This window comes from Recurvomyces mirabilis, assembly GCF_035927965.1.
Source record: "Recurvomyces mirabilis strain CCFEE 5264 chromosome Unknown scaffold_4, whole genome shotgun sequence".
NCBI lineage: Eukaryota > Fungi > Ascomycota > Dothideomycetes > Mycosphaerellales > Teratosphaeriaceae > Recurvomyces > Recurvomyces mirabilis.
This window is the reverse complement of record NW_027041938.1, coordinates 465,146-483,849: the sequence shown is the minus strand read 5'-3', so window position 1 is coordinate 483,849 and position 18,704 is coordinate 465,146. Positions and strand designations below refer to the sequence as shown.

Genomic DNA, 18,704 nt, shown 5'->3' with positions numbered 1-18,704 from the left:
CTCTGGCACGGCACACCGTGGGTAAGTCTCACGCCCTTCATATTTCACAACCACAACAAGATGAATATAGAGAATTCTGCAATGCTGAGAGTCTGCGGGTGTCTTCTGACATCCCTCACTCGATGCGGATTAATTCCAAAACTACACTTGATCTGACTCCCTACAACAACGCGATTATCAACATCATCTGAGTCTTGCACTTGTGAAGATGGGTGCTAACATGGCATTACAGGATCAGGAACTAGCTACCGTTGAGCAACCTCCAAGTACCGAAGTTCCTCGCTTCTCACGATATCTGCTCACTCGCGCAGAGGAGGGGAGTCACTAAACTCCATCGTCGCCAAATGCCCACCATACCTCCCACCCTGAATATCAATGCTGGCAAGCAAGCTATCAATCTCCTTGACATTATTTTCACTCAGCTCAATCGCTCCTACATTCTCCCTCACTCTCTCCACAGTCGTCGAGCCCGGGATAGGAATAATAGTAGGCAATCCATCTTTGCCACTCTTCGCCAGAATCCAGCTGATACCGACCTGACCGGGCGTACACCCCTTCTTCTCAGCAATTTTCTCGACCTCCTTGACCAACTCGAGATTCTTCGGGAAGTTCTCCATTGAGAATCTCGGCATGTGTTTGCGGATATCGCTATCTTCCAGATCATCCGGATTCTTGATCTGTCCCGTCAAGAAACCCCGTCCAAGCGGCGAGTACGCCACGATAGGGATATCGAGTTCCTTGCACGCCTCAGCGATACCATTGTCAATAATTTCCGTCGCCCAGAGACTGAATTCCACCTCCACGGCGTCGATCTTGACCTCTTTCGCTGCACGGCGGATAGTTTTGGCCGAGCACTCACTCAGACTGATTCCACCCAACTTCCCAGCGTCCACAAATTCCTTCGCCGCGCGCATCGTAATCTCAATCGGCGTCTCCTGATCCACTCTGGCACTCTCCCACAGATCCAATTTCTTACCCGCTTTCCCTAGAATGTCAATACATTCCTGAATACTTCTCCTAGTATTCTCGGCCGACCCATCGGGTTTCATGCCGTCGTAGACACAGCCACCCTTGATACAGATCACGACTTTCTTCGCATCCCCAGGATACTCCGTGAAGTATTCTTGAAGGAGGTGCAAGCTGTTACGGGACGCGTTGCCGTAGATCTCGCCACCATTCCAGAAGTTGGAGCCTTGGGCTAGCGCTTCTTTCATGGCTGTGAAGGATTGGTCTTGCGAAGGTGGGTTGGCTCGCCAGGTGAGGCCCATCAGGCCGTAGCCTATCGGGCTGACTTCTTGGCCCGTGAGCTTGATTGCGGGCTTGGTGGACATGCCCACTGTGGCTTTCGCTTTGTCGATGATAGAGGTCATGGTTGTAGAGTTCTTCTCGATTTTATTGCAGTTGGTGTGGCGGGTGGTGAGACTTGCTGTGAGACTACCGAGTCCGGATTTCGTCACGGGAAGGCTGTTATATACTCACGGTGACCGGCTTCACTCTGACCGCAAGCCGTCGGCTCAATCGTTCCAGTCTAAAGGTACCTGCTGGTGTTCAAGTTGCTCCGAGACCACTTGCTAACACGATGGAGAAGTGAGCCAATCAAGGAGATGATAATTGTGGTACGAGTCAGGAACGGATGTAAGGCAGTGAACCTTTCCGGCCAATGCAATCGTGAAAATGGAAAGTGCCTGCTGCTTTCGTGACATTGCAAGTGCTACCTGTAGCGGAGTTAAAGATTCGCGACGCCCAGTGATTCTGGTCATGACGTACAGCTCTACCCACCTAGAGCATTAGTCTTGTAGTCGGCATAACTTGTGCTCGATGGCAACTCTGAGTGCCGGAGCTATGCGGTGAGATTGCCGGACTCATATGTTTGTCCATAACTCGGTGGCACGATGTGATAATGATGGCATCGAAGGAGTCCGCGATATTACTTCCGCACGACGCAGGTGGCTATGTTTCCATTTGGTTCCGGAGCACATTCTCATTAGCAACATGTTTTGGTGAGCTTCCTGTAACGCTAGATTGATGATGATATCGTGGTAATACATGGTGCGCCCTGCTCGAAGATTGCTGTTATGTTCCTGGTAGACAAGACGAGCTCGGTCACGAGACCTCGCGAGTCGTCCGTGCTTTGCCACTTTCCTGTCGCGTCAACCTAGACGCGTCCTGACTTCGATTACCACTGCGCTTCTCTGCTTTACTACAACCACCACTCTGCTTGACTCCACAGAACCGTACAACAATCGCAGTACGATCGCAAGTATGAGCGCAGAAGAAGAACAATCGCAATCGGGCTATGAAGATGGCCTGGCAGGAGGACCAGGCGCACCAACGCCACTGTCGGCTCTTGATGGTGTGGCGGGCTTGACGAAAAGAGATATACAACTGTTCGTGGATGGAGGCTACAACACGGTGGAGTCGGTGGCATATACGTACGTACTTACGCGATGAATGTCATGGCATTGCTGATCGTGGTACAGACCAAAAAAGATGCTTGAGACGATCAAGGGCATATCTGAGCAGAAGGCGACGAAGATACTCGTAGAAGGTACGCTGATATCGTGCACGCGGGTATGAGATCACGCTAACCTTTGATAGCTTCGAAGCTCGTACCCATGGGCTTCACTACCGCGACCGAAATGCATGCACGACGTAGCGAACTCATCTCAATCACAACCGGCAGCAAACAACTTGACACACTTTTAGCTGGCGGGATCGAAACTGGCAGCATAACTGAAGTCTTCGGCGAGTTCCGTACAGGCAAGAGTCAGATCTGTCACACCCTCGCTGTAACATGCCAACTACCCTTCGACATGGGCGGCGGCGAAGGCAAGTGCTTGTATATCGACACCGAGGGTACATTCCGTCCTGTACGGTTACTGAGTGTGGCGAACCGATACGGACTATCAGGCGAGGAGGTGCTGGACAATGTCGCGTACGCACGAGCGTACAACAGCGATCATCAATTGCAACTGCTCAATCAGGCCGCGCAGATGATGACCGAGACACGGTTCTCACTCCTCGTGGTGGACTCCGCCACATCACTCTACCGCACAGACTTCGTGGGCCGTGGAGAGCTCTCAAGTCGACAGACACATCTCGCCAAGTTCATGAGAACATTGCAACGACTAGCGGACGAGTTCGGCATCGCAGTCGTCATCACGAACCAAGTCGTGGCGCAAGTCGATGGTGGACCTTCAGCAATGTTCAATCCCGATCCGAAGAAACCCATTGGTGGCAACATCATTGCTCACGCTTCCACAACACGTCTCAGTCTGAAGAAGGGCCGAGGCGAGACTCGAATATGCAAGATCTACGATTCACCTTGCTTGCCGGAAAGTGATTGCATGTTTGCGATCACGGAGGATGGTATCAGTGATCCACAGCCGAAGGATCTGGAGAAGGATTGAAGTATGGACACCAAGTCTGAGAAATATGTGGGTGTACAGCTTGTGGGCGACTGCGTTCTTACGATCTACGAAGCATTGCGGTGGTGTTGTGGTTGCAGCGCTATCTCTGTTCTTACGACATAGTAGGTCTACGGACAGCTTTGAAGGCAATGTCCGCTCTTTCACCAATCAAGCAAGCGGTGGTATGCGCCGCTCGCTCGCACGTGAACATTGTCCGGGCTTCGCTTGTCGCGCCTTCCTTATTCATCATTCACAGATTTTTCGTCAACCTTGGCATCTTCAGGTCTGCTCAAAAATAAGTTCCGCGAGGTCACAAACACTTCTCTCTTGAATATCAAATCGAAGCATCAAATCTCTCATTGCCACGACCGGCGGACGTTGCACCTCCTGGCCACGCATGCCGTCCTCGAAACTCCGGAACTCCTCGAGAGCGTGCTGGCTTGTTTTGGGTGGCACGATCTACTCTTGGCGAGAGGTGTGTCTGCAACGTGGCGCGCACTCATCGACAATTCTCCAACCCTTCGCAAACAACTCTTCCTCGACCCAAGCACGACAGACCGCCTTCGGCTCGACGTTGAGACTACTGTCACTCAAGATCCGTTGAGTACATACGGAGGTTTCGCAACGCTTGAATTCGGAGCCTTCAAGTATCTTCCACGATTCACTGCTCTACACAAACGCCTCGGGTCCAAGCCGACGAGCGAGAGCTCTTGGACTATCTCTCAACAACTACCATTCAAATCACCGTCATTCCTTTTTCCTGTCGACGTGTACAACTTCGGATGGGTCGCGAGGGATTTAGAAGAGATCCGCAGATCTTCATTTGCACGCCACATGTTGCTGACGAGCCCGCCGTGCACCGTGGTAGAATTGCTCATCCCTTGGCTCACGGTATCAGGAGCCCAGGGAGATCAATATCTACTCGCCACTCTACGCAATCCGGAAGGCATTCGTCTTGGCGAGATCATGGACACATTCGTCAAATTGATCGCGGGCAATGAGGACAAGCCCCGTTTCGGACGGTATGGCGCGACTGCAACGTTCGTTGCGTGCCTTAACATAAAAGAAGCGCCGCCCGAAGCTAAAGTGGCCACCGCGTAAGCATAGACAAGAGCACCAGGTGGGAGGCCCACTAGCGGCTGAGGTTGGGAAGCCGCTGGCGACGGTAGTCCGATGTACCTTCCAGAAGTGCAGCACTCGACTCCAGGATGGTGCCGGGCTAAGAGATCGATCGGCATGCAGGAGATGGAGCGCAAGCTCTTTGGTATGGGGCACAAGCCAATGCATCGCCACCTGGGATTCTAGACACTCATTATTTGGAGCCAACATGAGCTAGCAAAGAACTGCTTTTTCGCAGCTACAACGACATCGATCGTTCTATCATGGTGTTGTACTCCTACACTTGCAGCTCTGACTGGGTGGCGACCGGCAGCTCCATTTCAGAAGCCTGTGCTTGTGTATGTGACGACTTCGGCGGCGTTCGTAGCTTGGACACGCTGCTCTTATCGGTGCACTGACGAATCTACTCCATGCCCTCCCCTCCCCCCCCGCCGAGCTCATTGGCCTTTTGCCGGTGGCTATCGCACGATGGCCGCATAGAGGACAGACATCGCATGGTTGAGGTGAGGAACGTCGGCTATACTCGGTGGTCTCTTTGATGTGGAGAATCTGAAGCAGGCCTGGCCTGTGCATGCGGCAGAACTCCACGAGCTTCTGCTTCCTCTTTCACCTCGTCTCCTGCCACTCCCACCGTGACAAGCATGTTAAGATCACACCAGAATGCCATCAGCGCGTCGTCGGCTATTGTCTGGGGTCTCCGTAAAGCTTGCCGTCGATGCCTCAAGCGTCCGGTCCTTCTCCACCCGCTATTACCTAAAAACTCTGGGCAATGACCAAACGCCGCCTCTACCCACATCCTTCGAGAGGGTCAGCATGTGGAGACACAGCAAATTTTGACGCACCATGGAGCGTGTACCTACCAAAAGGGAGTCGAAAAGGGATTCCAGTGATCTGGTAATGTTTGTGGACCGAGAGTAAGCGCCCGACATCAGACCGTCCTGTGAGTCTGTGTGCTTGCGATATCACCGTTCGCGCCGTAAGTAGGCTTGGCTTGTGTATATCTATCTTCGGTGCCACCATGTCCGTTGCGATGGATCCCGTCACACGCGCATTCCAGTCCACTAAGATGTCGGAGAAGGACCTTGAAGGAAAAACTGGCCAGGATTGTGTCCGGGAACTGGATCTCACGAAGACGCACACCGTCACCGGTGAGATCGATCTCAATGCCACACATCAACTGGAACGTGGCCTTAAATCACGACACATACAGTTCCTTGCCCTGGGCGGCGCGATCGGGACTGGTCTGTTCGTCGGATCTGGTGGGATTCTTTCGCTCGTTGGTCCAGCGCCCTTATTCATGGCATACCTATCCATGATGTTTGTGGTCTGGGTCGTCATGAACAATCTCGCCGAGATGGTCACATACCTACCTCTTAGGGGAATATCTATTCCGTACTTTGTGGACAGATTCGTCGATCCATCTTTGGCCTTCGCTGCTGGGTGGAACTACTGGTATGTGAAGAACTAGGTATCAGACTTGTGTGATCTGTCAAACGAGGCTCATGATTGGTATCAGGTACGCTTACGCTATGCTGGTTGCTGCCGAGTGCACCGCTGGTGCTATCGTGTTGCAATACTGGACCGATTCTGTACCTGTTGCTGCCTGGATCTCTATAGTACGGATCGAGGTACTTGTACTTGGCTACATTGCTAATAGTAATGACAGATCCTGCTAGTCATACTACTCCTCAACATTATCGCTGTCTCCTTCTTCGGCGAGGCCGAGTTCTGGTTCGCTTCCATCAAGCTTATCACTATAACCGGCTTGGTCATTCTTGCTGTGGTCCTATTTTTCGGCGGCGGTCCCAACCACGACAGTAAGCAAAGCAATCGTGTGTACCTTGTGTGAGAAGTCGCTGAGTGCTGACTATCACTTTCAGGGATCGGATTTAGATATTGGGAGCCAAACAATCCTGGCGCTTTCAAGCCTTACCTCGTGAACGGCAGCACTGGTCGCTTCCTAGCGTACTGGATTGCCTTTGTTAAGGCGGGCTTCGCTTTCATCACCTCTCCTGAGCTTATCGCATTGGCTGCAGGTGAGACGGTAGCTCCAAGACGCAACATCCCGAAGGCAGCCAAACGATACGTGTGGCGACTGGCTATTTTCTATGGCCTCGGAAGCCTGGCGATTGGCGTCGTCGTACCATACAACGACCCGCGACTCCTGAGCCCTGACTCGAACGCATCGGCCAGCCCCTTCGTCATTGGTATTGCTCGCGCCGGCATCAGAGGACTGAACCACGTCATCAACGCCGCTATCCTGACCTCTGCATGGTCAGCCGGCAATGCTTTCCTGTACTCTGGCTCGCGCGTCCTATACTCGATGTCCCTGACCGGACAAGCACCTAAGATCTTCTCCAGGACCTCCAAGCGCGGTGTACCGTACGCTGCAGTCCTCTTCACCTGGCTCTTCGGGTGCCTGGCCTTCTTGAACGTATCGAACTCCGGCGCCACTGTCTTCACCTGGTTCTCGAACATCTCGACGATCTCGGGCTTCATTGCATGGATAGTGGTCATGATTACCTACCTTCGCTTCCGAAAATCTATGAGCATCAACGGCATGCTCTCGGCACTACCGTATAGGACTCCACTCCAGCCACATGCCACATACGTGGTCCTTTTCATTGTCGTGCTTCTGACATTTACAAGTGGCTTTGCGGTCTTCTTTCCTTCAGAATGGAGTGCCAGTAGCTTCCTAGCTTCTTATATTACCTTGCCTATCTTCATGATTCTATACATAGGCCACAAGGTCTGGTCAAAGAACTGGCGCTTTGCAGTCAAGATCGAGGAAGTGGACGTCATGACTGGCAAGAAAGAGATGGACGAGTTGGAGGCCACAGATGTAGTCCCGGTCGCGAAGAATTGGCTCGAAAAGGCGTGGTTCTGGCTAGCATAGTGGCAGCTTATGATGATGAATGGAACGATTACTCCAAACGTCAACCGCACAACTCGAATTCTGACGGGCCACAAGAGGATGCAGCTTCGACAGCCCAGTCGTCAGTTGTCGAGTTGTGGGCCCTCCTGCGGTATGCTGATAGTGCACAAGATATGAAAGCTCCGTCGCTTGTGTTTGCGCTGAGGACCGATGCTCCTAGTGTGGATGGCGAAACCCTACGCCAGGTCCATATTCCATTTTTGAGAGGCGCTCTCGGTTGGGCTCTCGAGCTAGAAAGGCACACCTCGCTCTACCTGGGCCTCAAGAACGCTTACATTGCAATCTTTAGAGCCTTTTTACAGAATTACGTTGCGCCACCGCCCCATGAGAAAGACTTCGCGCGCAAGCCAGTGTGCTGCGGATGCGAGATCTGCCCGGAGCTGGATGCGTTCCTGGTCAATTCGAGTGCACAAACATTCTGATTTACACTGGACAAGACCGACCGCCAGCATCTATACCTCATGCTAGAGTGGGAAACATTTGATGGCATACACGAGACGGAACGACAAGTCCGTGAGCCAAAGACACTAGTCATCACGAAAAGATACCGCCAGGGTAAGGTTTACCAACAGTGGTTGACACGATGACAGACGGCTTATGATGAGCTGAAGAAGTTCGACCGAAGCAAGTTACGTAAGCTTATATCAAATGACTTCTATTCAATCATGAGCATGGCGTGTATCTTTGAGGACCCTGCTGATGCTCCCGATTTTCTGAAGACCGAAGTCACGGTGTAGGGGGCGGCGTATCCAGGTCAAGCGATGGAGATCCGAGACAGGTGTTTTGGAGAAGCGAGGAGTTGGTGACCATATTTGTCGTACCCATACTGCAGCCATGTATTGATTAAGATTTAGCTTTCAAGCGCCGACAGTCTTTCAGTCTCGGCGCCAGTCCGCGAGCATTGAGCATGAGCACGAGGACTTGATTCACCTGCCGACCCTTTTAAGCACCTTCGAGGGTCTTTTCGCTTGAGCACCTGATCAATCAAAGTCTGCTTTCGCACAAACATACTTCTCATCCGTCAACATAACATCGCACACCCATTATGGCGCAGTCTGCACTCCGCGAGCAGATCCTTGGTATGGGAGTCCCGGGATCGGGTAGAGTATAAAACACCATGGCTGACGCTTTCACAGTCAACGCTGCGGAGCTGATGTGCAAGCTCAACCCCGACAAGCAGCACCGCATCTCTGAGCATCGCCTTATCGTTCGTCGCTGCGGCATGGGCGAGAGCAAAGGCTACAAGGGCGTCATCATCGACTATGCCGTCATCCGTAAGTAGGACCTCCCCGACACGACTTGAGGCTTCGTACACAGGTGCCGGAAGACATGAAGTGACGTCGATCACAACCTATCTTCGATGTCGTATGCCGCACATGCCAACAGCGCTGACCCTCATGATATAGGTATCGAAGGTCCTCGTGCTAACACCTTCCTCGAAGCCCTGGAAAGTCTTCTCAACTTCACTGCCGAAGCGCTGAAGCCGCACCTCGAAGGCTACGAGAACATGAAGTTCTCGCACATCAAAGGCCAAGCTCTCAAGAGGCGCGAGGGTAGCAGGATCGCGGTCAAGGCGCCAACAGAGCAGACGGCCACGGCCGCCAGCCCTGCGAAGAAGGTCCGGATTGTTACCAAGAAGCTCGAGTCTCCTGCGAAGAAGCTCGAGTCACCCATGAAGAAAGTCGAGGTCGCCATCAAGAAGCTCGAGTCTCCCCCAGGAAAGCTCGAATCTTTTTAGGAGGGCCTCTCGATTCTCAGCAAGGTCGATAGTGGTAACGGAGAGCCGGCCGCAAAGAAGCGCAAGAAGAACAAGAAGAGGAAGTTGAGCAGTGGCGCCGAGGCTGCTGCTTGAGGGGTATGATCGGGCAACCTTCTAGCACGTGGATGGGTCTTCGCTCAATCCAAGGGAACTCCAAGCACGTCGCGCTCTTTTGAGGCATGAGGCTGTCGGCATTCTTGAGGCAGGGAGTCTCGGATTGTCAAGCGAAGGACTGCACTGTCGTTAGCACTCCACCACGTCGGCGACCAATGATTGACCAAACCCGGCGACAGAAGTTGGCCTAGTACCACATCGGTCAAGCAGCGAAGACCGCGAGAGGCGACTGATCAGCACAAGAATCAATACCCACCACCTATCTACACAAGCAACGTCTACCCGCTTTTACTGTAAAAACCTCGCCATTATACTAGTCCTACAGCCCTAAAAACCTCGTGATATTCATTCCATCCCTTGCTCGTAGCCCAGAATACAGGGAACAAAATCCATGGTATCCCCGTCGTGTTCTACTAGTAATCCCCGAAAAAGCAATCGGTCCATTCCTTCCCGTGTGAATGGTGATCTATGAAAAAGGTGCCTCATCCGCTAAACACCAATAGGAGCCCACTATTTGTCACTGTTGATACAAGCTCGCGCGCCGTATTGAGCTCCAAAAACCAGGTATAGAAATGTCATAGGGGCGGAAGTTGTTGCTGTTCCACTTCACTTTCTATCTCGCCGTCGATCAACCCATCATCGACTGGCCATATCGCATTCGTCGAGGTCTCTTTCCTCGCTCTCGTGCCTCTTCCCGTAAAGCTTGGCCAAATTGCTCAATCTCAACCATAGCAAGCTCGAATTCGGACCGCAAGAAGTCCTCGTGCTCTAATCCCGGAATCACCCTCGGAGGTATGTTGAACGGGTTCTCTCGGACCTGACGGGAAAGCATGCCAAAAGCACACGTTAGCAGGTCTGCCTAAATATTTGAACGGGACTTGTGTATCGATAAGATGTTTTTCGAGATCGTGAAGGAGGTTGTTTCCCTACGCCAGCAGAGATTGCTGATGCCCATAGCTTCCAGGAGTCATGGTGGGTTCGGCGGAATCTGACAGTGCCAGGAGTAGTTGAGCAAGACAGCGTTTGGTGGCGGCGTCGTCTCGCAAGACTGGGGAGAAAGTCGCGTCGCGCAGGGGTTCGGGGAGGCATTGGCGGAGAGCCTCGCGAGCCCGGGCGTTATCCGAAAGCCTAGTGAAAGTCAGTGTCTGTGAAGTGCAACCCGTGCCAGCAAAAAAGGTTGAATACGTACCGCAAGAAGCACCGCACAACATGCTTCAGTAATCGAACCGTCTGCTGATCGACTAGCTGTGTGACCATATTCGACAGAACCGTGCCCACTGCGTAAAACCGCTCGTATGTCTGGCAAATATACTGCAGTCCCGTGTCGTCCAACAGTATCTTCTGCACGATGAAAATGGCGACGGTCTTGCTGAGCTCAGAGCCCGTCTCCATTATACGGAGACAGAGAGGGATGATCTCGGTGGTGAGGAGGAAGTGGATGACGTCCGAGCTGTCGTTCTTGACCAGAGCGCCGATGACGCCGAGGGAGGTCAGGCGGAGGTACTCGAAAGGTCGGGATTTGGATGTGGTGTTCAGGAAGGGGTAGAGGAAGAGCGGGATATGCGCTGTGCCATGTCAGCTTCCCATTCTCTCAAACATACTTGGGTGCGCATAATGTACCTCCCAAGAACAGCCCTCTCGTCTCGCTATGCGACGCCACACACTGCAGCAACGCCAGCGCATTACACACCCGATTCGACGCCGCAGCCGTCAACTGCGACGGATTGAGAAGCGGGTAGACAGAGATAATCTCCTGGAGCAAGGACGTCATGACGCCGAATGAATGCCACAGTATCAGTGCCAATTCAGGCACCTGCTCCCTCTTCTTGCTGAGCTCCAGAAGCGCGCTCTCACGTGTATGCGCGTTCAGTACTTGCACGATCCACTCCAGCACCCGCCTATTCTCCTCGCTCATCTGCTCTCCATTCGTGCTGAAGATACTGCTGGGTCCGTGGTCGAGTGTGTTCTCTCTACTCCCATTCCCACCGCCACCAAGCGCTTGATTCATAGTAGACCCGTTGTTTGCAGCACTTCCATTCGGTCGTCCATACTGCTGCGACTGGTGTGGTTGCGAGTGCTGGTGCTGCTGCTGCTGTTGCTGGGCCTGCTGCTGCTGTTGTTGCTGTTGCGCTACCGCATTCGCCGCCGCGGCAGCTTGCGACTGAGCATATTGTGTCTGGGCGTGTTGTGGGTGGTGTTGCCAATCGTTCGGGCCATGGTAAGGGTTCTGGTGGGAGAAGACGTGGTGAGCCTGCATGGTTGCGACACGGCATGCAAGCCGGCGGGCGTTGCCTTTTGAGCGACTCGAGTCTTGACCGCCCGTCTCACAAGCAGCGGAGTAGTCACTTTTTGGTTCGTCCAACCTAACCAGATCGTTCGCAATGTTTTGCTCGAGGATGCAGGCGCAGTGCAATGCAGGGCAGGGCAATGCAGGGCAGGGCAATGCCGTTCAATGTTCGGCGGGCGGCTAAGCTTGGGTTGGTCCAAGCTCCTACTATGCAATATAGAAGTGATGGTCGGGTCACGAGACAGAGCAGTAATGATGGTAAGAAAGTGAGTGTTGGGTAAGCACGGATAGGGCGATGACACAGGTAATCAGACCAAGTGAAAGGGACACAGTATTGGATGATTCGAGGCTCTATTGCAGCTACTCAGACCAGTGAAGGCGAGCAACTGACTAGCTATGATCTAGAGTACACGTAGACACACGCTCGTATTAGGCCATCCACTCCTCTTTGAACCTTAAGCAGGCAGAGGAGATTATCATACCAGCACGTAACTCAGCATCTAGTAGAGACGCTTGGGCGGGCTCATGCTGGCCTTGATGGTCAGGGAGCCCACGTTCTGCCAGCCCTTCTTCAGCAGCGAGACGAGGTAGTTGATGGACAACATGATGTTGCCGATAAGCTCCTCCTCGCTCATGTCCACGTTGCCGACAGCGACACCCATGCACAACACCTTCTTCAGCTGGAACTTGATGGTCGACTTGACTTCGGTGATTTTGGCACCCAGATCCTCGTTGTGGGAGACGGGGGTGGGGAACTTGCCGGCTGGGGGGGATTGTTAGCTTAGATGTAGTGGTAAGATAGGAATATATAAAGCTTACCCTTAGAAAGACCTGGACCCAAGAGACGAGGGATCTGCTTGATCAAGGAGTCGGAAGCGACGAAAGCATCATACTTCCTCGCCAACTTCTTAATCAACTTCTTATTCTTATTCAACTTCTTCAAATCCTCCGAGCTCATAGCATCAACACCACCATGCTTCGCACGGTCGATATCGTGCTGATCACCTAAGATGCAAATGCTCATGTTCGGGCGCGGGACACGGGGCAGCTTGACGGTACCGCTGAAACGCTTGTCGCGCTGCGGGTCGTAGTTCTTGAGGCCGATCTGGAGTTCGACGGTCTCGAGGAAGTTGCGCTTCTTCTCCTCGTTCGAGTACTTGAGGAGTTCTTGTACGTTGGTACGCACACCAGCGACCGTGATCTTCGACATGATGGGCGGGACGGTCTTCCAATATCTCTTTGAGGGAGTGGTATTGGTACGGCTTTTGCGTTCGTAGTTGTTGGTTCGTTGGGAGTAGGGAGAAGAGTTAGATGGAGAGGCGACGAACAATTTGGAGGCTTCGCCAAGATTTGCGGTGGGGTGGTGAGTCAGCCGGAAGAGAATCTGTGCGCAAGACTCACTTCTTGCACCAGAGAATGCTTTGCTTGATAGACCACAAGGCACGCCCTATACAGCTTCTACAAATCAAGTATCTGGTGACTCGATGATACGCACATGCTCCATGAGTAGTGCTGCACGTTCTGTACGCGCTCTCTCGCCCTCGACAAGCGCTCGCGGCTGCTGCTCGTACACTTCTCGACCCACCACCACAAACCCAGCCTTCTCGTACAACTTCCTGGCCGCCGTATTGTAATCATCGACAAGAATGGTGGCCTTGAAACTTTTCGAGTCACTCGCCTCACCCAGATGCCGGGCTTCAGTCAGAGCAGCTTGAATGAGAGCCAGGCCTAGCCCTCGGCTTCGAGCTTGGGTGTCGACGAACATGCCATTCAGATGAAAGTGCAAAGTCTCTAGAGTTCTATCATTATCCTCTTCCGCCTCAATCGTGGAAGTCTCGATACTGGCGACATGATCCGATGCTGCGACTCTTGCGAAAGGATCCTTCGTCGCCGTAATTCTGCTTGAGCTCGCATCTGTCAAGGGCCCAAGCAGAACGATCGTGCCTACCCATGGAGCCTCGAGAACGTTGAGTCGTTTGGGGATGTGGCTAGTATCGCCGTGTGGGTTTGGGCTGTTCACAGCTACGAAAGTCGTAGCTTTCAAGCTACTCAAGCGCTCGATCGTCTTCTCCACCCCCTGCTGGCTCTCAATCTCGTACGAAGCTGCGAATGCTTCTGGCGCTGTCTGCAATGCGTGAAGACGAAACGAGCGCCATCTTTGTGCCAAATCGAGGATGATAGGACTGGTCTGGGTTTGGTCGGACAGGTTTGGCAGCTTGAGAATGTCCGTGGTAAGTCGTCTCTCCATCTCCGTCTCACGATTACGCCACGTACAAATTGAAGAGCACTGCCGGATGAAGAAAGGTATTCTCAATTTCTGTATGACTCCCGCACACTTCTACTTGACTCACTCAAGAAGGTCGCATCCTGTGACGTGGGGGCGGGCACGTGACATCCTCATGTCTGCTGAGCAGGCGTGCGGCCTCTTTGTCTTACTTGCCACTTCATCAGGACTGCGCGTGCTCGCGGTGCTTTGTTGTTGCAGTAAGGCAACCGGTAAGTCTTGCAGACTACTGACTGCCTACACATGACGACCTTCTCCGGACCAATACTTCACAGCGACACCAACTTCCTCTTGTTCTTCACGATGTTACTCTGCACTTTTAAATTGGCGCATCAGCTTGGTCGCTATGGATGACACAACCCTGACCAGTATGGAGGGATATTACATGGCCATAGACGATACCCACATCCATGACAGTCTACAGGATCTGGATGACCCGACAAGCTTGAAGCGTATGCTCAACATAGCGAAAAGCAGCACTGCCGCCACCTTTGTTCTCGACTTCAACGATGAGGCTGCTTATGCGACCTTTGATCTACCGTTCGCTTCCACCTCGAAACTGCTCGATGCCGAGAGGCCGGATGCATCGTACGCTCGCTGGGTAAACCTGTGGCGTCCTTTCGAGCAGCAGGCTATCCTGGAAGTGTTGGCCAGACGGTACGATTTCTCGCCACGCCTACTGGCAATGATGTGCTCAGATCCGCGAATGTCAACGCGTTCAGCTAGCCGGAGCCCTACGTCGAACTTCTCCCGCAAGGCACACTGGTGCAACAGATCGAAACACAGTGGTTCATTAGACAATTCCGAGAACAAGATAGATGAGCTATCTGAGCACGCTTCCATCGCTAGCTATGATTCTGTTGCCCGCGGCAATCTGTATCGTATCATCGACGACCTCTGGCATTACTCGTCTGTCGACCTCGGGCGAAGCTACGTCTGCATCGGCTATAACTCAATCTTTGGCACGAAGCATGCAGACTCCGAGGACGACAATGGAATACTGCCGCATTGCACGAGAATATGGACCTGGCTTGTGCTGTGTGACGATAGTACAGTAATCACGATCAACGAGGATCCATTTCCGTTCGCAGGTGGTGTATTGAGCGGAACACAGCAGCGCATCCTACAAGAGACACGACGGAATCTCCTCAACGTCTTCCGTTCTCTGTCTCGAGTAGTCGAGGACGAGCGCATGTCACGCAATCCCATGGCACTTCTACCTATTCGCACACGTCTCGGTGACACCATAGAAGAGACTGCTCACCGAGAGCCCGATGCGCCAGGACTGCTCTTCTACTACATCTTCGAGAATTGGTATAACAGCTACATTCTGGTCACTCGCAAAGAAAGTCGATATGGCGTCGAGCTAGTGAGCTTACGGGCGCAAATGTTCAAGTCACCTAAGCTCTGCCACATCGACCGCCTGGACTGCATTGGGAAGGAACTTGGCGTCCTCAAGCGCCACTATCTGAGCTACAATCGCATTATCGACCGCCTCCTGGAGCCACAAGTTGCAACCCCAGCATCGCTCCAAGGCTCGCATGTCATCAGCGAGACCAGCGAGCTGTCATCGCTGAGCACTGTGCGCCCAATGGTCACGGAGAAGGAAAGTCTATTGGGAGTCTCTTTTACCTCCGCCGCACGATCACGTTTCCGACGGCTCAAGGACCTGATCGACCTGTATGCCCTGAGCGAGGTGGAAGAGTACCTCAAGCAGAAAGACTCACTGGTTACCATGAACTTCAACCTCATTGCCATGAAAGAGTCTCTGGATATGGAGCGGCTGACAAAGATCACGCTGTTGATTACGAAAGCGACGATCTCGTTCTTGCCGGTCAGCCTAATGTCGGCTTACTTTAGTGTGCAATTTGATGGGATTGATTATACAGTCAAGGAATATTGGGTCTCGTTTGCCGTGATTCTGGCAATGAGCTGGGTTATGCTGTTCGTGTTTGGTGTTGCCAGCGGTAGTGTTGAGACGGTCGGTGTCCTTCAGAAGGTCTGGCAGGGGTCAAGGCAAGCCTGGACTTCCCTTACTTCACGGGCTTAACCCAGCTGAGCTCGGAGTGTGATAAAAAGATTTATGCTGTGTTTTTGTATCAATTTACTCTATGTACGACTCGAACAGCCAGTGTGAGCCTGTTGGGTATATGTAAAGAAACAGAATCATGCTTCTCGAGTCAAACTTCAGCTAACTCCACGAATCGCATGTGCCGTAAATCCATGATATCGTTGCATCCTGCTGCAACCTCGAAAAAGTACCAGTATCAAACATCACCATCCCATCGGACTAAGCCAGCTCGTACCGCCCAAGCACAGATTCACGTCTTGGTCTGTACTCGTCGCCACTGCTACTCTCATAGCTTGACTGGCCTCGCACACTCCGACCTCGACTACCCTCGCCACTGAAATCGAACTCGGATACTTCACCCCACGACGGGTAATGTATCATGGGCGAGTGTCTTCGCTCAGGACTTCGCGAAGGCAAGATCGGCGAGACAATGTCGTCTGCCTCATCGTCCTCTGGACTGGAGAATGGGTTGCTGCGCTCAGCTGGATGTGTCCCATGGTCGCGAGTGTTCGCCATCATCATCATTGGTGAGAAAGGCGTTGGCGGACGGTTCTCCATTTCTGGCTCCGGCTGTATCGAGTCGTAGGAGTGGCGTGGTGCAGCCGCGGCTGCTGCCATCGAATCATATGAGTCACGCTGGCCAGCCGGCTCTGCTCGCAGCTCTTTCGCCACAGCTGCACCGTCCATCTTGTGCTGTAAAGACCGTTCTTCGGGAGTGAAGAAGGGATTGTCCTCTGAAGAAGAGTAATTCGAGTACTGACGAGCGTATGCGGGATGCATGGCCATTGGTGGTGGCTGCAGACTCGACATCGGTGGCTCGGGCATACGGTCGTATCGCTCTGCCCAGTTGTTCGGTCGGGCGGTGGATAGTATGGAGGTGTGTCTCTGCATTGGCGATCGCCACGCCCCGATATCGCTGTCCGTGATGGAGGGTGTGCCGCGACGCTTGAAGAATATGCCAGTGGACTTCTTTCGTCGGTGCAGGCAACAGCCCACAAGTGCCAGAAGGATGAGAGCGACAGCACCTAGGGCTACACCAATGCCTATGCCGAGCTTCTGATCATTGGTGATGTTAGGCTGTTGTGACGGGTTGGCGTTAGTGGAAGAGCCCGTCCTCGCTGGAGCAATCGAGGATACCGATGTTGCAGGTACTGAATACGTGCTGGAACCGATGACCACAGCACTTGGCCATGTCAGGGACGCAACCTGCGTAAGTGTTGTTGACGGGTAGTAAGATGACAATAAGCTTTCCGCTTGGCTCCAAAGTGAGAGAGGAACATCATTGCTTGTAGTAGCGCTTCCAGAAGCAGAGTTTAGCGTACTCGCCGGCGTTATGGTGCTGGTCGGCGACGTGGCTGTCGCGGACGGATCTGCTGATGCTATTACAGTCGGACCTTGACTCTGTTGTGCTATGGCTGGTGAGATTGCAGTCGCCGCAAGCAGTAGCGCAACGGCTTTCCATGTAGTTACTCCAGTGGGTGACATGGCCAAGACTGACCGTTGAAGGATCGCCGCTGTAATTGTAGCAGAATCACCACACACTTGCAGTAAAGTTTGATAGTGGGCTCGTTGACAGGACAATACGAAGGATGTTGTAAGGTAAAAGAGAAAAGAAGTAGGCCACGACTCGAAATGATAGACGTAGTCCGTAGTAGGCGGCACAAGGGACGATCTTGAAGCCGTCTTTCTACAGTAGTATCATATATGAGGTAGCAATGGAAAGGTTCGAGAAGCAGGGCGGTGCGGCGGCAGAAGATACGCTGCCCGCGACACCACTGGCCTCCGATATGATCGGCAATCTTCATTGCTCGAAGAAGTCGTCTCCTCTGCCGACGCCAGCACACTCCCTGCCATTAAAATGACCAGTCCGGCCATACGGGAAGCGTTGATGTCGTCCTCGTGGACGCAGGGACGCTTTGGCAGAAGACAGACGCAGCACTGATGCAGGGCAGAACTGGGCGGCACGCAAGAAACATGGGTTGACAGCTCTTAGCAAGGGAACGTGGAAGTCTGTTCGGGAACATGTGTGGCTGATCCTTCTTCGGCTCGAGCCCGACAGGGAAGGTAGCCACACTTGTGCAGTCATACCTGTGGCGCATGTCCGGTGGTTCGTCGCTGTGCCGTGCGCCAACGTCACTCGAACGCCTTGCCGTTGCCTGATCTGCGCTCGTTATACCGGATGTGGTTGAAACAGGGTCTGCCAGGTGAAGTCAGAGACGGGACGACTCGCCGAGGCTGACAAGGATTCATCGTGGAGCAAAACCTGTTTCATGATTCTTGGACGTCAATGGCTCAAATCCAGAGATGTCATGACACGGCTGTACCTCTCGGCGCCAGCAAGACACTTCCGAGTTATGGGATGAAGTGGTGACAGGATATACCGTCAAGAAACACAAGTTCGTGCGAGGAACGATTCTGCGACAAATCTAGGCGACACACACACGAAGAGTTGCGCCACGATGTGGCGATCTAATGCCGTACCCAGTATCTCGAGTGCAGATCATGTGGCTGTGTAATATCAGATCAGGTCCAGGTCCGAACCACATGCATATCCGATACGGCCACTAGGCGCGAGCTCCGTCTCAGAAGCAGAAATCTAACAACACGTGCTCAAGGCAGTGCAGTTTCAGAGGCTCGGAACATCCCATTAGCAAACCTAGATACACCCTTCGCTTGAAGACAGCTTATGATACCGCGCTCGCCTCAAGACCGGATCGCAAGCTTA

General features: G+C 52.9%; 9 protein-coding genes across 9 annotated transcripts; 4 read left to right on the top strand and 5 right to left on the bottom strand.

Annotated features, from left to right (window-relative positions):
- Nucleotides 1-299: 299 nt before the first annotated feature.
- LTS14_002026 (uncharacterized protein) lies at nucleotides 300-1,370 on the bottom strand (the record flags this gene model as incomplete). Its single annotated transcript, XM_064834733.1, has 1 exon — nucleotides 300-1,370. The coding sequence occupies one exon, from the start codon at nucleotides 1,368-1,370 to the stop codon at nucleotides 300-302; it is 1,071 nt and encodes a 356-aa protein (XP_064697604.1).
- An 892-nt stretch (nucleotides 1,371-2,262) lies between these two features.
- rhp51 (RecA recombinase Rhp51) lies at nucleotides 2,263-3,410 on the top strand (the record flags this gene model as incomplete). The annotated part of the gene is made up of 3 exons (XM_064834732.1): nucleotides 2,263-2,432; nucleotides 2,481-2,548; nucleotides 2,599-3,410. The coding sequence occupies 3 exons, from the start codon at nucleotides 2,263-2,265 to the stop codon at nucleotides 3,408-3,410; spliced, it is 1,050 nt and encodes a 349-aa protein (XP_064697603.1).
- Nucleotides 3,411-5,547: 2,137 nt separating this feature from the next.
- Nucleotides 5,548-7,425, top strand: LTS14_002024 (uncharacterized protein; the record flags this gene model as incomplete). The annotated part of the gene is made up of 4 exons (XM_064834731.1): nucleotides 5,548-5,981; nucleotides 6,046-6,145; nucleotides 6,196-6,346; nucleotides 6,410-7,425. The coding sequence occupies 4 exons, from the start codon at nucleotides 5,548-5,550 to the stop codon at nucleotides 7,423-7,425; spliced, it is 1,701 nt and encodes a 566-aa protein (XP_064697602.1).
- A 1,084-nt stretch (nucleotides 7,426-8,509) lies between these two features.
- LTS14_002023 (uncharacterized protein) lies at nucleotides 8,510-9,202 on the top strand (the record flags this gene model as incomplete). The annotated part of the gene is made up of 3 exons (XM_064834730.1): nucleotides 8,510-8,543; nucleotides 8,601-8,738; nucleotides 8,871-9,202. The coding sequence occupies 3 exons, from the start codon at nucleotides 8,510-8,512 to the stop codon at nucleotides 9,200-9,202; spliced, it is 504 nt and encodes a 167-aa protein (XP_064697601.1).
- A 1,061-nt stretch (nucleotides 9,203-10,263) lies between these two features.
- On the bottom strand, nucleotides 10,264-11,594 carry rcd1 (RNA-binding protein, CCR4-NOT complex subunit Rcd1; the record flags this gene model as incomplete). The annotated part of the gene is made up of 3 exons (XM_064834729.1): nucleotides 10,264-10,465; nucleotides 10,527-10,902; nucleotides 10,958-11,594. The coding sequence occupies 3 exons, from the start codon at nucleotides 11,592-11,594 to the stop codon at nucleotides 10,264-10,266; spliced, it is 1,215 nt and encodes a 404-aa protein (XP_064697600.1).
- A 530-nt stretch (nucleotides 11,595-12,124) lies between these two features.
- RPL10A (60S ribosomal protein L10A) lies at nucleotides 12,125-12,834 on the bottom strand (the record flags this gene model as incomplete). Its single annotated transcript, XM_064834728.1, has 2 exons — nucleotides 12,125-12,387; nucleotides 12,444-12,834. 2 exons carry the CDS (start codon nucleotides 12,832-12,834, stop codon nucleotides 12,125-12,127), a joined length of 654 nt encoding a protein of 217 aa, XP_064697599.1.
- Nucleotides 12,835-13,089: 255 nt separating this feature from the next.
- On the bottom strand, nucleotides 13,090-13,872 carry LTS14_002020 (uncharacterized protein; the record flags this gene model as incomplete). The annotated part of the gene is made up of 1 exon (XM_064834727.1): nucleotides 13,090-13,872. The coding sequence occupies one exon, from the start codon at nucleotides 13,870-13,872 to the stop codon at nucleotides 13,090-13,092; it is 783 nt and encodes a 260-aa protein (XP_064697598.1).
- A 382-nt stretch (nucleotides 13,873-14,254) lies between these two features.
- LTS14_002019 (uncharacterized protein) lies at nucleotides 14,255-15,958 on the top strand (the record flags this gene model as incomplete). The annotated part of the gene is made up of 2 exons (XM_064834726.1): nucleotides 14,255-14,565; nucleotides 14,758-15,958. 2 exons carry the CDS (start codon nucleotides 14,255-14,257, stop codon nucleotides 15,956-15,958), a joined length of 1,512 nt encoding a protein of 503 aa, XP_064697597.1.
- Nucleotides 15,959-16,198: 240 nt separating this feature from the next.
- LTS14_002018 (uncharacterized protein) lies at nucleotides 16,199-17,464 on the bottom strand (the record flags this gene model as incomplete). Its single annotated transcript, XM_064834725.1, has 1 exon — nucleotides 16,199-17,464. The coding sequence occupies one exon, from the start codon at nucleotides 17,462-17,464 to the stop codon at nucleotides 16,199-16,201; it is 1,266 nt and encodes a 421-aa protein (XP_064697596.1).
- Nucleotides 17,465-18,704: the final 1,240 nt, after the last annotated feature.